Raw genomic sequence first — 16,529 nt, 5'->3', positions numbered from 1 at the left:
CCTCACTTGATTGTGATCCTAAAAGCAATCCCATCAGTCAGGAGACCTGTCGGGAGAAGGTCTTTGCCTGCCAAATTCAGTCTGTAAAGGCTGGAAGAGGGTGTCTGCTTCTTCAAATGCACAGACACCAGCCCAAGGTGACACAAACCACAAAGAATCAGGCAACTATGACACCACTAAAGGAAACTAATACAGCTTCAGGAACCAACCTCAAAGCATTGGAGATCTATGAAGTGCCTGGCAAATAATGTAAAATACTCATCTTAAAGAACCTCAGTGCAGTGCAAGAGAACACAGATAGGCAACTAAACAAAATCAGGAAAACAATGCATGAACAAAATGAGAAGTCTAATAAACCATAAGAATAACCAAATAGAAATCTTGGAACTGAAAAATACAATAACAGAACTGAAAAAATCAATAGAGGGCTTTAATGCCAGAATCAATCATGCAGAAGAAAGATTCAGCAAACTCAGAGACAGGTAATTTGGAATTATCCACTTACAGGAACAAGAAGAAAAATGAATGAAAAAGGATGAGGAAAGCTTATAGGAATTATGGAATATCATCAAAAGAACTAACATGTGTACTGTAAGAGTCTGAAGGAAAAGAAGACAAGGGGGCAGAAAGCTTCTTTAAAAATAATAGTTGAAAATAAAATAATAGTTGAAAACTTCCCAAATCTTGGGAGGTATATGCATAAAGATTATCTGTGGTTTTTTTTTTAGCTAATCCAAGAGCAAAATTTCTAAACACAAGGGTTTCCCCATCCTACCAGGGTCTCTACTTGAGAAAATGGTTCATTTTTTAATATTTCATTTCACTTTAAGAAAATACAGATCTCTGCACTTGGATAATTTCTCCAACCAAATTGGAAAACATTATAAGAAGGTTGTGTACAAACAGTACCAAGATGAGACCTTCACCAAACGCCTGGAGGAGTCCAGAAACATTGAAGACGGGATCTTGGGCCCTATTATCAGAGCCCAGGTCAGAGACACGCTCAAAGTAAGTAGCAGAAAGGTAGGCCCGTGCGGAAAGAAATTAAATAACAAAAGACATTATAAGTACTGGCTGCTTATTTTTTTTAAAGGGTGTCCATGTAATTTTTAATTCAAATGCAACTTTTTGTTTTTATTTAGTATTTGCACTTATTTATAGCTTACTCCATAATACAAAGAATTGAGATAGTTTATCAAATTATAAAGGAATACAATAGTCAATGTAATTGGGGTGAATAATATTGGGGACAAAGAAAAGAAAACCAAGGATAAGGTAAGTATAATGATGCACTTACCATATGATCTTATAAGGTTGTTTGCAAATTTTGTCCTGAGCTTTCTAGCAGCCGAAGTAAAAAGGGAAATCTGTTAGGGCCAGAGTCACAGTAGTCACAAAAGAAGCACAGCGACCAGAGAAGAATTTGTCCCATGGATCCTTGAAGAGAGGGTGCTATTGATGCAGTGGATAGATTCCTTGATAAAACCCCTACAATTGGTACAATAAATAAAAATATTGTAGAACCTTATAAAAGTGTTTCTCATTATAGCTAAAAATATCACAGTAAATGCCATTGAGAAAAAAAAAATCCTTCACTGTGGTCTTGGTATATAGTTCTCTGAAGCCTGGTCTCTGATGAAGACACACGCAAAGACTTGCATATTTATCATGAGGACAGGGTGTTGTTTAGATAGTTTCCTTTAATGCTATGTCACATCATCAAGCTTTTTAAAATATATATTTTTATTGATTTCAGAGAGGAAGGAGGAGAGAGAGAGGTAGAAACATCGATAATGAGAGAGAATCATTGATCGGCTGCCTCCAGCACGCTCCATATGGGGGATCGAGCTCACAACCCAGTCTTGTACCCTGACTGGAATTGAACCATGACCTCCTGGCTCAGAGGTTGATGCTTAACCACTGAGCCATGCCGGCCGGGTTCATCAAGCTTTTTATAAGCAGGGGAAGCAGAGGACTGAAGGTTGCAATCTTTGGCCAGATTCTAGAATGCAGATTGTCTACAGATGGAGAATGACCCAAATGCTTTGGCAATCAACCAAAGATACAATCAAGGTTCTCTTTGGAAGATTAAGGAGCATAACCAGGACTCCTGTGTGGATAATGCTCCTAAAATGATGCCCAGTGCTTACCAAGACCATACTTCACCGCTGCAGGGACGGAATTAGGAGGGCATCTGCAGACAAGGCCAATTCTGCTCATTTGAAAATAACCAAAGCACCAGAAGCAGCCTCTCTCTTCCCCCATCTCTGATCCCTCCGAGGTGCTCTGACCCCTCCGAGGTGTATAAATACAGCTCATTGGAAATTGAGGATCCGGCTCTTAGCCATGCCCTCAGGACACGGCTTTAAGGACAGGGGTTCTGGGAGACCTGGCCAGTGGGAGGAGGAGGTCATGGTGTAGAGAAGAGGAGGAGCAGAAAATGAACACAGATGGGGTCTGAGCTGAAAGGAGAAGGGAAGGAGATGGGGACCAGCTCGGAGCGGGTGGCGTACTGTGAGGAAAATGTCATTTCTAAGGTCAGATTACTCTGTGAGGCGAAACTCTCTCAAATGCTTCTGCCCGGTGATGGAGAGATTGCTGCTCAGATAAACAGAACAAGATTCCATGCATGCACACACCGTCCAACAAGTGAGCGTGCAAAGTTAACATGGAATATCATCAAAAGAACTAACATGTGTACTGTAAGAGTCTGAAGGAAAAGAAGACAAGGGGGCAGAAAGCTTCTTTAAAAATAATAGTTGAAAATAAAATAATAGTTGAAAACTTCCCAAATCTTGGGAGGTATATGCTCGAAATCAATCTTAAGTCCCGAATAATGAATCTGAGTTAACTTTGTAGATCACATTCAAAAATATGGCCAGCCGCGCCTACAGCATTTACCCTCATGGCGTGACCTTCTCTCCTTTGGAAGAAAAAGTCAACTCTTCCTCCGCCTCAGGTTTGAATCTTTCACTTCTGCTGAATGAAGCTATTGACCTCTGAGAAGCTACCATATTTTTCTACGGTCCCTCTTGCTCAGTAGTAAACCTTGTGCAGTCAGGTAGTGTCTATACATGGGCAGGAACCCTAAAAGCCACAAGGAAACCCTACTCATCTCAGGGGGTTATTTACCCTACAGCAAGCATGTCAAACTCGCGGCCTGCTGCCTGCGGCCCACAACGAATATTTTTGCGGCCCAGCCAATATAACAGTATGTAAGAAACATTTTAATAAAAATTTTGTAACTTAATTTTTACACTATCCTGTTATACATAATTAGTAATAACAAACTACAACGTTCACTAATTACTGGTTACTATAATCGTGTTGCATTCATTTCCCTTATGCGCAGGCGCACCATTTCTCTCCACTAATACTAGCAGCCACTATTTTAGCAGCCGATGGCCACGTCATTAGTCTTGTACTGACTTGTTTGGTGTGCGCCACAGGAAATATTTCACTTTCAGAGAACAAGAAAAACAGGTTTATTAGTGTTATGCTTATTAATTTGTGCAGTTATTCAGTGTCTGGTAAGTTAATGGTCAAGAAAAATATTAATTTTTATTAAAATTTTCTATTATTTTATGTTAATGGTGAATCATTTATTTCAGCATGTATCTATCAAAATAAACCTACCATAATTTCTATGAAAATTAAAGCTTTTGTTTTTTTGCAGCCCACATATACTTAAGCCTTGTTTATTTGGCCCATGTTAGCCTTTGAGTTTGACATGCTTGCCCTACAGCATCCTTTATTAGTGCCATAGTGGCCTCTAGGGGAGCAAGATCTGATGACTACATGCTATCAAGGGATCTTAATATTTTAAAAATATTCCTTTCCCAATATTAATTGCTTGCCATGAAAGCTCCATTGTATCATTCATTCATTCTCATAAAATAATTTTGAAAATGAAAATAATTCTGACTATATTTTCTTTCAGGCAGTAACACCATGGTCAGAGCAGTTCAACCAGGGGAAACCTACACTTATAAATGGAATATTCTGGAGTCTGATGAGCCCACAGACAAAGACGCCCAGTGCTTAACAAGACCGTACTACAGTGATGTGGACGTCACAAGGGACATTGCCTCTGGACTCATAGGGCTACTTCTGATTTGTAAGAGCAGATCCCTGGACACGCGAGGCATACAGGTATTTTGCCCTTGACGTAACCATTCAGAAATTCCAGGAATTTCTTCTAGCTGGAACAGACTAGGTCTCCCTGCTAAATAACGGAACTTTTCTGGAACAGAAAACATTAGGCTAAGTAGTAGTCCTCTTGGGTGTGACTGAGATGACATTGACTCCTTTGGGAACTTTTTGTCTTGCCAATTTTCACCCGGACTCTCATTGCAGAAGGCAAGTCTACAGTGTGAAGCCATACTTCATTCTAGTTTCAAAGTCCAGGTTTTTTGTTATTGTCTGTGTGCTGAGCAAGTCTCTTAGCCTCTCAGTTTCTTCCTTACATGAGATTGGTAATACCCATCCTAAAAATTACAGGTTGTTTGGGGGCTCAGGGAGGTAGCACCTGGCAAGAGTATAGGCTCTGTACCAATCCTTGTTACCTGTAGAGATCTGCACTAGAAAGAGATAAGAGAGAAACGCAGGAGACATAGCTCCTGGTGAGACTGCACCTTGACGATGGTCCATCTCTAGTGAGACTGAATTAGACAAAGACGTGGATCTTCTGACTTGACCTTCACTGTAGAAGAGTCTCATCCTATTAAGCTCCATTAAATTCACAGACAATTGGGTAAAGCTATAATTTTTTAAAAAGGGTCTCATCCAAGGCATACAAAATAAATATATGCCTAGGAAAATCAGAAACGAACATTAGAAAGACCCTAATTTATTGAACTTGGAAAGGAAACGCGTAGGGAGAGATATGAAGCTTTCCTGTTGCAGCCTCCTGCTTTATCCTTTGCAATTGTTCGTAGCACACCCTGTCGGTCGATCAGTCCGATTGAAAGGTGTTCCGTCACAGAGATAAACAGAATTACAGTTGCCATGACAAATGGAATTTTTCTATTAGGATATTTTAGTTTCTGAATTTCCTGATCTGCTCTGTTTGCTTTTGCATAATACCTTTGGCTCTAACAAGGGCTTTGCACACAAGGGGCTCTCACCAAGGCCTAAATGCATGGCTTCAGTGACCCCGAGGACTGGGCCCTGGGGTGTCTGAAGCTGTGGGTCGCTGGCTGGGATATTAGAACACAGCATTCCCCCCCCCGCCCCCCCACCCCGCAGAGGGCAGCAGACATCGAGCAGCAGGCTGTGTTTGCTGTGTTTGATGAGAACAAGAGCTGGTACATTGAGGACAACATCAACAAGTTTTGTGAGAATCCTGAGGAGGTGAAGCGTGACGACCCTAAGTTTTATGAGTCAAACATCATGAGCAGTAAGTCGGAGCATGCTCCCCTCTCTGTCCATCACTTCTCACCCATGTGGTTGAAGCGTGCTGTGCCTAGAGGCAGACGTGGATGAGAACCGACACATCTCAGCTTCACCTTCATCCAGGGATTTGGTGATGAAATCATATAAAGGGTGACCTTTTTACAGCGAGAGGTCAAAAGCTTGTTATCCTTATACGTCTTCTCCTGCTCCGTGTGTGTGTGTGTGTGTGTGTGTGTGTGTGTGTGTGTACCTGTGCATGTGCTCTGGGCAGAGCAGAACAGGTGAGGGATGGGGGTGGTAAAGGAAGGGGCTACAGGCCTTGGTCTGTGGTATCTGGGGTGCAAAATAGACATTCTGGGTGCAAGGTGATACTCTATGGCCAGGGCAGAAACAAAATAAGTAATTCAAAACTAGATTTTTCAAATCACACTAAAAGGGTTAGCCAGGAGTTTTGCAAAGTCGTTCTGTGGGAGGGGTTTGAAGTGTGTACTAAGACACTCAGAAGAGTAGGTATTCCCTGAGCCATGTGCTGCAGTTTTAAGTACAGAGCCACTGCGATGGGAAGTCTGGGTTTAACCTTGTAGATACATGTTAGACCTGCTAAAGCTGATTTCAGGTAATCACTGCTCTGATGCAACCAAATTAACATTGAGGCATGTGTTTTAGGTGTTAGGCACGTGCCCTCGTGCTGGCGTGGGCCTGGCATTCTAACCGATCCGACTCTTTCAGCCATCAATGGCTACGTGCCCGACAGCATCTCCATACTCGGGTTCTGCTTTGACGACACCATCCAGTGGCACTTCTGCAGCGTGGGGACCCAGGATGACTTTCTGACCATCCACTTCACTGGGCACTCCTTCATCTACGGGAAGAGGCATGAAGACACCTTGACGCTCTTCCCCATGCGCGGGGAATCGGTGACCGTCACGATGGATAATGTGGGTGAGAGCCTGGCGTGGGGCAGGGGCTCCTGGTCCCTAGGTCTGCTGCAGCTCTCCAGGCTCAGGTCCTGGGCTCAGCTCTCGGATCCCTTGCAGGCTTCCCTTTTGATACTTGTCATGATTTCCGTTTGGGGAATTAATTCAGTTTGGCCTCAGTGGGTTCAGCCCTTTAATGTGGGTTCCGTTCATCCTTCTCTGTAAGTGAGAAGTAAAGACACACATCCACAGAAGATATGGCATGACTTTGAGGAGTAAGCGTGACCATTCAGTCTCAAAAAGACATTTCTTTTATCAAAATGTCCTTTCCAGTTTTGTAAGACAGCCACCTGTGCTAGCGTTAGTGATCACCAGGTATAGTGCCTGCAAGGCTGGCCTCAGTCACGCCACAGCCCTGGAAAGCACGTGGGCTTTGGAGTTCATCAGCTCTGGGTTCAAATCCTGCCCGGCCACGCAACACCTGTATAACCTTGGGCAACTGACCTGACCTCACTGAGGCTCAGTTTATTCATTTGAAAACACACACACACACACACACACACACACACACACAACAGCTGCTAACAGAGCTGCTTTGGTCATCTTACCTAATAATAGACAAACATGTAAATTGACCGTACCTTCACTATGCTAACCAGCCAATCAGGAGAGTATGCAAATTAACCTAACAAAGATGGCGGTTAATTTGCATACATAGGCTCCAAGCGGTGGAGCGAAGCCTGATGGCACGGGGGCCGGAGCAGTGAAGCCTACGGCCCCGGGGCCGGCTCTGGCTGGAGCCCAACCAGAGCGAAGGCCTGGGTGCCGGGTGCGAAAGAAAACTGGTGCCAGCAGCCAGGGGAAAGGAAGGCTTATTGCCTAAATCTCTTCATGCAACAGGCCTCTAGTTAATTATAATATGTGCCAAGTGTCCAGCACTCAGTAGACACTCAGCAAGTGGTAACCATTGGACACTTCCCAGGAAATCTTCAGTGTGCCGGCAATTCACACCATTTCAGAGAGATTCAAACTTGCCCTGGGACCCACATGAATTATTGGTCAATTGGAAATACCTAAATGTCTCTCATTTCTGGGAGTAGGTATCACCATCCTCCCCCCACTACAATCCTCAAACAAGATGTGCAGCTAACAAGACAGAGATGATTAAAATTCGTTTTATTCTCAATCCATACCTTTTAAAATCTATTCTGAAATATTGACCCTCAAACTATCTGAGCTAAGACGATTTTTTCCTCCCTGCACTCCGCTGACCAATACCTTTGATCTATAGTCTGTTAAACGAGGTAAATGCATTGATCACATGCTTGGATGTCACAGCAATGTCAAATTTCTCAGAAGTGTCCTAAGTACCTGGCTCTCCATTTTCCTTCTGGTGGCACTGTGCACCCGTAACCAGCAGTTCACAGGGAAGCAGAGGTCCACAGGCCACACTTGAGTATCCCTGGCCAAAGTTTGTTAAGAATTATCTGCTACAACAAATGCTAGGGACTTTCTGTCTTTTTCTGGACTTAAAGCTCTCTATGCTGTCTGTCTCTCTTCTCTAGGAACTTGGATATTAACTACCATGAATTCTAATCCAAGAAGCAAAAACCTACGGCTGAGATTCAGGGATGCTAAGTGTAACCGGAATGATGAAGATGAAGAATATGACTTTGAAATATACAAACCTCCACCATCTACACCGATGACTACACGGAAAGTGCATGAGTTTCCGGAAAACCAGGGTGAAATAGATGAGACTGAAGATGATTACTTGGCTTCGTTATATGGAATTAGGTCATTCAGAAATTCATCACTGAATCAGGAGGAAGATGAGTTCAATCTTACTGCCCTAGCCCTGGAGAACACCTCTGAATTCATCCCTCCAAGTACTGATACAGCCGTTGATTCAAATTCTTCTTCCCCAAGTGACAGCGAGCTCATTGACAATAAGTTTGCAGAACCTAACAAAACCCTTCCTCACCCTGAAACCACCACAGCTGGTCCTCAGGTGGGGCACAGCTTAGAAAAGAGCTCAGTTCTCGGCCCTTCCACAGCAGAGAATTCCAGACCTTATTCTGAAGTCCCTATAGAGGATCCTCTACAGCCAAAGGTCACAGGGACAAGCCTCCTACCACTTGGTGCAGAAGGATTCAGAAGCCAAGGGAATGCTCAACATAAGGGATTGGAGGCAAGGCACAGGTTCTCCCGGATGAAATTTCTAGGACATAAAACAGGGAGATATTTAAGCCAAGGCAACTCTTCTTCCATCATGGAGCCCTGGAAGGACCTTCCCAGTGATCTCTTAAAACACAAGACTCTCTCTAAGAATTTGAATGGGAAATGGCATTTGGTTTCTGAAAAAGGTAGCTATGAAATAATCCCCGAGGCTGATGAAGACATGGCGGTTAATAAGCTTCGGAACAGCCCCCAGACTGCCTCAAGGACATGGGGAGAACGCATCCCTCTTACCAACAAGCATGGAGAGCAAGGTGGCCACCCAAAGTTTCCTGGAATTAGACATAAATTTCTACAAACAAGACCTGGAGGAAGCAGTAGAGTGAAGAACAGCACTTTTCTCATTCGGACACGAAAAAGGAAGCCTGCACACCACACTCCTCTCTCTCCAAGGAACTTTCCCAGAGGAGAGGGCAACCTCACCCTCCCAGACGCCCTTCACAAGGTCAAGGAGACGTCTCTTCCCACCGACCTCGCCCAGACATTGCCCCGTGGGAATCTCAGCCTGGTAGCCTCACTTCCCGACCATAATCTCAGTCTCCCAGATAGCACTGGTCAGACAAGCTTCTCACCAGACATGTATCAGACAATGCCCCCTGAACAGTTCTACCAAATGTTCTGGAGTCAAGACTCTGATCAAACACAGTTCCCTCCAAGCCCCAGTCATGCAGCTTCTCCAGAGCCTGGCCAGATGCCTGACTATGATGGAGGAACCCAGTCCTTCCCTACCAACACTGGACAAGGGTCCCCTTCCTTAGAACGTGAAGTCTGGCAGACAGCCATCCCTCCAGAACTTAGTCAGACAACCCTTTCCCCTGACATCGGCCAGACGACCCTTTCCCCTGACATCGGCCAGACGACCCTTTCCCCTGACCTTGGCCAGACGACTCTTTCCCCTGACCTTGGCCAGACGACCCTTTCCCCTGACCTTGGCCAGACGACCCTTTCCCCTGACCTCGGCCAGACGACCCTTTCCCCTGACATCGGCCAGACAACCCTTTCCCCTGACCTCGGCCAGACGACCCTTTCCCCTGACATCGGCCAGACAACCCTTTCTCCTGACCTTGGCCAGATGACCCTTTCCCCTGACATCGGCCAGACAACCCTTTCCCCTGACCTTGGCCAGATGACCCTTTCCCCTGACCTTGGCCAGATGACCCTTTCCCCTGACCTCGATCAGACGACCCTTTCCCCTGACCTCAGCCAGGAGACCCTCTCTCCAGACTTCAGACATGCAACTCTCTCTCCAGATATCACTCAGACAGGCCTTCCTCCTGATCTCAGGCAGACATCACCTCCTCCAGACCTTGGTCAAACAGCCTACATTTCTGAATCCAGTCCGTCCTCCCCTCTTCCAGAATTTGATCCTACTTTTCCTTATTCAGACTTTGGTCAGATGCCTTCTCCGCAACCATCTCCTTCACTAAATAACACTTCGATAGCAAGTGAATTTAATCCACCCATTGTGTTTGGCTTCAGTGGGGAAGATGGAGAATACATTGAGATTACACCGAGGGAGAAACAACAGAGCAGTGAAGAAGACGTTTATGAAATAGTTACTGTGACCTTCAATAACCCTTACCAAACCGATATTAGGACAGACATCAACTCCTCCAGAAATCCGGACCGCATTGCAGCATCGTACCTCCGCAGCAGCAACGGGAACAGAAAATATTACTACATTGCTGCGGAAGAAATATCCTGGGATTACGCAAAATACGCACAAAGGTTTGGCCAGTGTTTTCATCTCTTCTCGTTTTCCCACTACTGCCAGAAAAGTAATTTCAACAGTCCAAGGAGATAATTCTGGGCAAACTAGCTAAGCATAATTTTGTTCCCCTGCTGCAACTTGGTGCCAGGTACTCTGTGAGGCACTGGGAATAAAACTGTGAGCTAACCAGGCACAATCCCTACCTCATGGGGCTTTTCCTCTAGCCCAGTGGTCGGCAAACTCATTAGTCAACAGAGCCAAATAACAACAGTACGGCGATTGAAATTTCTTTTGAGAGCCAAATTTTTTAAACTTAAACTATATAGGTAGGTACATTCAACTTTAAATTCACGGTTTTCATCTTCCGTTTTTCTTAGCTTCTTCTTTGTAGCCATCTCAAACAGGGAACCTAAAAAGATGTTTCATCTACACTAATAAAAGACAAAGATGTTAATTGACCATACCTTTGCTACACCCTAATCCACGCCCACCAGCCAATCAGAGTGACTATATGCAAATTAACCCAACCAAGATGGCAGCCGGCAGCCAAGAAGCTGGGGCAAGCTGGAGGCTTGGTTGCCTGGGTGATGGAGGAAGCCAAGCTTCCCGCCTACCCTGAGCCAGCTGTGGCCTCCGCTCATGGCAACAAAGTTTCAATTATAGAAGGCAAATAAATCCCAGATACCTGCTTCCAGCCAGCCTCCACTGGGAGTTTGGGTAGCTGGGGGTTGTGGCCAGCCTGAAAACAGCCATCAGCCCCTCACCCAGGCTGGCCAGGCACCCCAGAAGGACCCGCCCCCCTGAAAGGGGTTTGGCCAGCCTGAAAACAGCCATCAGCCACTCACCCAGGCTGGCCACACCCTCATGGGGTTAGGGTCCCTGCTGGGAGGCTTGGCCAGCCTGCAAATTGCCATCATCCCCTCACCTAGGCTGGCCAGGCACCCCAGGGGGGACCCCCACGCTGAAGAGGCTGTGGCCAGCCAGCAAACAACCATCAGCCCCTCACCCAGGCTGGCCAGGCACTCTTATATAATAAAAAGGTAATATGCAAATTGACCCTAACAGCAGAACGATTGGGAATGACTGGTCACTATGACACACACTGACCACCAAGGGGCAGATGCTCAATGCAGGAGCTGCCCCCTGGTGGTCAGTGCGCTCCCACAGGGGGAGCTCTGCTCAGCCACACACCAGGCTGATGGCTGCCAGTACAGCGGTGGTGGTGGGAGCCTCTCCCGCCTTCTCAGCAGCACTAAGGATGTTTGACTGCAGTTTAGCCCTGCTCCCCGCTGGCAACTTGACATCCCCTAAGGGCTCCCAGGCTGCCAAAGGGATGTCTGACTGCCAGCTTAGGCCCAATCCCCCAGGGAGTGGGCCTAAGCCAGCAGGTGGTCATCCCCCGAGGGGTTCCAGACTGCGAGAGGACACAGGCCGGGCTGAGGGATCCTCTCAAGTGTACAAATTTTTGTGCACTGGGCCTCTAGTTTTATAATAAAGCCACCAACACAAAAGAATTACAATTCTTAAATTGATAACAAACATACCTATAGGATTTGTAGCTGGTTGGACAAATACAGGTAACTTTATGCTTCGAGTAGGTACTCTTGTCACCCGCACGCGATTTGCGGACACGACTAGCACTAACCACTGCACAATGAGACTGCTGACTGACTGGCTCACTCAACTCATGCATGAATCACATGCGCCTCCCCCTGCGCTGGGTATCCCTTGGCTCGCCTGCACCGCATTTCCCGTTGCTTGACTGACCAACACCCCCAACTTCTTCTAACGCCACTTCAAAATAGACTCGCCCAGGCCAAAAACCGACTTTTGTGCATGGGCCACGAAATTTCAATCGCACTGTATGTGCGCACCCACATGTGGTATTTTGTGGAAGAGCCACACTCAAGGGGCCAAAGAGCCGCATGTGGCTCGAGAGCTGGGGTTTGCCGACCACTGCTCTAGGGGCAGGTCAGATACTAACAGATAATCACACAAATAAGTGATACATACTGTACTGTATATACTACAGAAATGCTACAATGCTATAGGACTTTACTATATGCACTATAGTGCTACTATAGAAATGGAGGAATGCTATACAGAGATTTGACCTAGCCCAAAGGCGCATGGGAGGACTTACCTAAGAAATGGTATCTGAATTGGGAGCTGGGTAGCTACTGGTTGCGTCTTTAGTCATTTCTATTTTCATTCATTTGCTCATCAAATATGTGCTCAATATCTTCTCTATGCTGGATGCTATATTCAGAAACAGAGACCATTTCCTAAATTCTTTGAATGGTCTTTCATTTGTTCTTGTAAACAAATACTGTCATTATCATTTCAGTGACATGGATAACGAAGACACTGATGAGGTTCCAGAGGACACCATATACAAGAAAGTTGTTTTCCGAAAGTACCTGGATGGCACTTTCACCCAACGGGACCCTCAGGGAGAGTCTGAAGACCATCTTGGCATTCTTGGTCCTGTTATTAGAGCTGAGGTGGATGACGTTATCCAAGTGAGTCCTTCCCACCAGCACCATAGGTTGTAAAGGCGATGGTGGCAGGAGAGAGCTATGTGATTTAGTTATTTTCTTTTTTTAAAATATATTTTTATTGATTTCAGAGAGGAAGAGAGTGGGAGAGAGAGAGAGAGAAAGAGAGAGAGAGAGAGAGAGAGAGACATCAATGATGAGAGAGAATCATGAATCGGCTGCCTTCAGCACACATCCTAGTGGGGGACAAAGCACACAACCCAGGCATGTGCCCTGCTGGGAATCGAGCCATGGCATCCTGTTTCATAGGTCAATGCTCAACCACTGAGCCGCACTGGCTAGGTGGATTTACTTATTTTCCAAAACTAATAAATAATGACATTTCTTCTCCAAGACAGTTGCCAAGTATTTGGCAAACCTCGAGAAAAAAATAATCTTATGATTCTATTTCTCCCTCTGCTAAGCTCCTGCTTATTCTATAAGGACTATTCCGTTTCCCCTAGGAAACTTTTTTTAATTCCCTCCACCCTTTCTAAACATTCAGCCAAATGGCTCCTCCCAAGCACCTCTCTCTAACCCGTTCATGTGTGATGTACGACACCTTTTGTCCCCAGAGGGTAACTTGAATTCACATGTGCAGTCTCTTCAGCAGCAGGCAGAAAGCTTCCTGTGACAAAAGCCAAGCCTCATGACCTTCAGATCCAGAGCTCCTATCAGTAGCATTGCATCTGCTGTCAATAATTTTGTTTTGGGCGAGGAGCAAGCATGGCTTGGCATTTCTGGGGGAAGCTGCTTGGGCCCTATCTCGCAGGATGCTAGTAAAGTTAGAGGAAATAATGTACAAAAGTTCCGTGGCAACTGGCATTTTGTTAAGCTTAAGTGTGTTGTGGATCCTTGTTTTTTTCTAGGTTCGTTTTAAAAACTTAGCATCCAGACCGTATTCTCTTCATGCCCATGGGCTTTCCTATGAAAAGTCATCGGAGGGAAAGAATTATGAAGATGAGTCTTCCAAGTGGTTTCAGGAAGACAATGCTGTTCAGCCAAACAGCAGCTACACCTACGTATGGCACGCCATCGGGAGAGCGGGACCAGAGAACCCCGGCTCTGCCTGCCGGGCGTGGGCCTACTACTCAGCAGTGAACACGGTAGGCACAGCCATCAACGTGCTGTCATTCTCTTAACTTATAACCCGAGGCTGCTAAATGGAAGGTGAAGATTACTTCTTGTTTTCTTTTGGATGTTTTGTTTTTATTTTTAAAATTGATTTCAGAGAGGGAGAGAGAGAGAGAGAGAGAGAGAGAGAGAGAGAGAGAGAAACATCAATGATGGGAGAGACTCACTGATTGGCTGCCTCCTGCAGGCCCCCTAATGGGGATTGAGCCCACAACCAAGGCATGTGCCCTTGACTGGAATCAAACCTGAGACCCTTCTGTCTGCAGGCCGACACTCTATCCACTGAGCCAAACCAGCTAGGGCTGAAGATTATTTCTTGCTAAATGCTTGTCTTGCTATCTGTGAGGAAGGTGTAAGGATTGTGGCCAACACCCCACAGCTACCATAGCAGGGACCTCCCTGCAGACCTACAGAGATGACGGTGAGAGAGAAAGGTGTGCTCAATGAAGAGGAGTGAGGGTTGCTGAGAGGGCTGGCCCAGTCAGACAGACCACCTTATAGAGGAAGGCATTTATTTGCAATTTCCTGGAGTGAATATGAGCTGTCTTCTCCTCTTTCTCTGTGGAAGAACTACAATGTCAAGACCCCTTCCCTCTTGGGCATGGTAGGGAGAGTACCGGCCTCAATTTCAGTTCCTCCCCTGTCACCCACTGTGTGGCCCTGGGCAAATTTCTCGTCCTCTCTTAGTCTGGGTTTCCAAAGTTAAACATGAGATAACAACATACATCACACATAGTTGGTCATATTTGTTTAATAAGTGAATTCTTTTTACCATATAGGATTGTTGTCAGAATTATATAAGTGGCTATAGGCAAAATATTTAATATAGTAGTAAGTGCTCAATAAATAGTATTTGTTATAGCATCAATATTTTATTATCATTATGATGACTACCATGTCACGATAAACAACTAAGCAAAGGAAGGGGATAGGAATGCCATAGATCCAGCTTTATGAAGCTACTCATTTGTCATCCTCACAGTCAGGCCTCTAGGAAGGTTCCCTTTTCCATGCGATCAACGACCGATCGCCAGAAGAGCCGAGAGAGTGCTGGCAGGGTGTGTGCTCCATTCCTCCTGCTGTCTTACAGGAACGGGACATCCACTCGGGCCTGATAGGCCCCCTTGTGATCTGCCGGAAAGGAACGCTGAACAGGGAGAGCGGAATGCCCGTGGACATGAGGGAGTTCGTCTTGCTTTTCATGGTCTTTGATGAAAAGAAGAGCTGGTACTATGAGAAGAAACACCAAAGTTCCTGGAGAAGTGGATCCTCAGAAGCAAAGCCCTCCCACACGTTCCATGGTATTTTCCTCTGATTAGATCTGATCTGGGTGTCGGGGTGACAGGGACACCTGCCCTTAGGTCTCCAAAGATTAGGCAGGAGATGCTTCTGAGGAACCAGGAGCGACCACGAAGCCAGGTCCCTACACGTCTTGGGGGGCTGAGGGGGCCCAGCAGGTGACACTCCAGGCAAAGGAACGCAGGAGGGTCTGAAAGACAGGCACGGCGCTGCCACGAAACAAACCCAAACCCACAGCAGTGCACCAGTGCACTTCAGTTAAACATACATTGACGAGGACTTAGCATTATTCTGCAATTTAAGTGCTTAATAGACTGTTTCCTGATCTTTAAAGGAAAATGATGTCTGTAGGAGAAGCAACCACCTGTGCTTTCAGAAATCACAGCTTTAGTATTCAGCAGCTCCCGGTGGCACCAAGCACAGGTGAATAAAACAGGCAGCCAAATGCTCTCAGCTCCTCTCCCTCCAACAGCTCACTGGCTTGGCTCCTGAAATTCCACAGCAGTGCCTTTCATTTTAGAAGAATAAACAACAAGAACAACAACAAAAACTTCCCTCACTTTAGTCCCAGTTAAATGCGGGGTAGCACTAAGCTTTATCATTGAAATATAGTAGCATTTTTAAGGTGATCTGCTGTACCAGGTGCTACACACACACACACACACACACACCCCACTGAGGGGAGAGTGGATACATCTCAGAACCCTGGGCATCCAAGCTGGGAGGGGGCAGAGCAGCTGGCGTTTGAATGAGAGAACCAGCATGAGTCACTGCGGCTGTGGGTGCTTAGAGATGAAGTCCGACCTCCTGACTTGGCCTGGTTCTATCTCTGACTTTAGGGGGCCTGAGGGTGGCACTGCACACCCCCTGACGTACTCTCTCTCCTCTAAACACTGGAGTTCCCTTATCTGGCCACATCAGCCTTTTCTATTAGCAGCAAAGGAAACTTCAAACTGCAAATGGAAAGGCTGCGTGGGTGAAGCACAGACAGGAGCCGCGGAAAGTCCAGGGAAGAGACAGAGAAAGTTCTGGGAGAGGAGCTCACCCACCCCCGCTGCAGGCTGATGTAGGAGCTGGTGGAGAGAGAGACCCTCCTAGGCCCTCGCAGCCTCTCTCCTGTGCACACAGATTCTCATGGGTTGCGGTCCTCTGTCCTTTCAGCCATCAACGGGATGATCTACAAGTTGCCTGGCCTGAGGATGTACGAGCAGGAGTGGGTGAGGTTGCACCTGCTGAACGTGGGCGGCTCCCGGGACATCCACGTGGTTCACTTCCACGGCCAGACCCTGCTGGAAAACG

The 16,529-nt window shown here is 46.2% G+C and overlaps 1 protein-coding gene across 1 annotated transcript in view; it reads left to right on the top strand.

The window, feature by feature from the left end:
• The window catches only part of F5 (coagulation factor V), a 61,012-nt gene that overhangs the window by 30,727 nt on the left and 13,756 nt on the right, over positions 1-16,529 (top strand). The window contains exons 8-17 of the mRNA XM_006099613.3: positions 831-1,008; positions 2,860-2,959; positions 3,941-4,152; positions 5,248-5,398; positions 6,124-6,336; positions 7,877-10,277; positions 12,608-12,782; positions 13,667-13,903; positions 15,022-15,232; positions 16,392-16,529. Of these exons, the coding sequence (XP_006099675.1) occupies positions 831-1,008; positions 2,860-2,959; positions 3,941-4,152; positions 5,248-5,398; positions 6,124-6,336; positions 7,877-10,277; positions 12,608-12,782; positions 13,667-13,903; positions 15,022-15,232; positions 16,392-16,529 (4,016 nt within the window). The remainder of the gene's footprint in view (positions 1-830; positions 1,009-2,859; positions 2,960-3,940; positions 4,153-5,247; positions 5,399-6,123; positions 6,337-7,876; positions 10,278-12,607; positions 12,783-13,666; positions 13,904-15,021; positions 15,233-16,391) is intronic.

The sequence above is a fragment of the Myotis lucifugus genome, unplaced genomic scaffold, assembly GCF_000147115.1.
Source record: "Myotis lucifugus unplaced genomic scaffold, Myoluc2.0 scaffold_279, whole genome shotgun sequence".
In the NCBI taxonomy this organism is placed as follows: Eukaryota; Metazoa; Chordata; class Mammalia; order Chiroptera; family Vespertilionidae; genus Myotis; species Myotis lucifugus.
The sequence above is the reverse complement of the archived record's forward strand: the minus strand, read 5'-3'. Positions and strand labels throughout refer to the sequence as shown.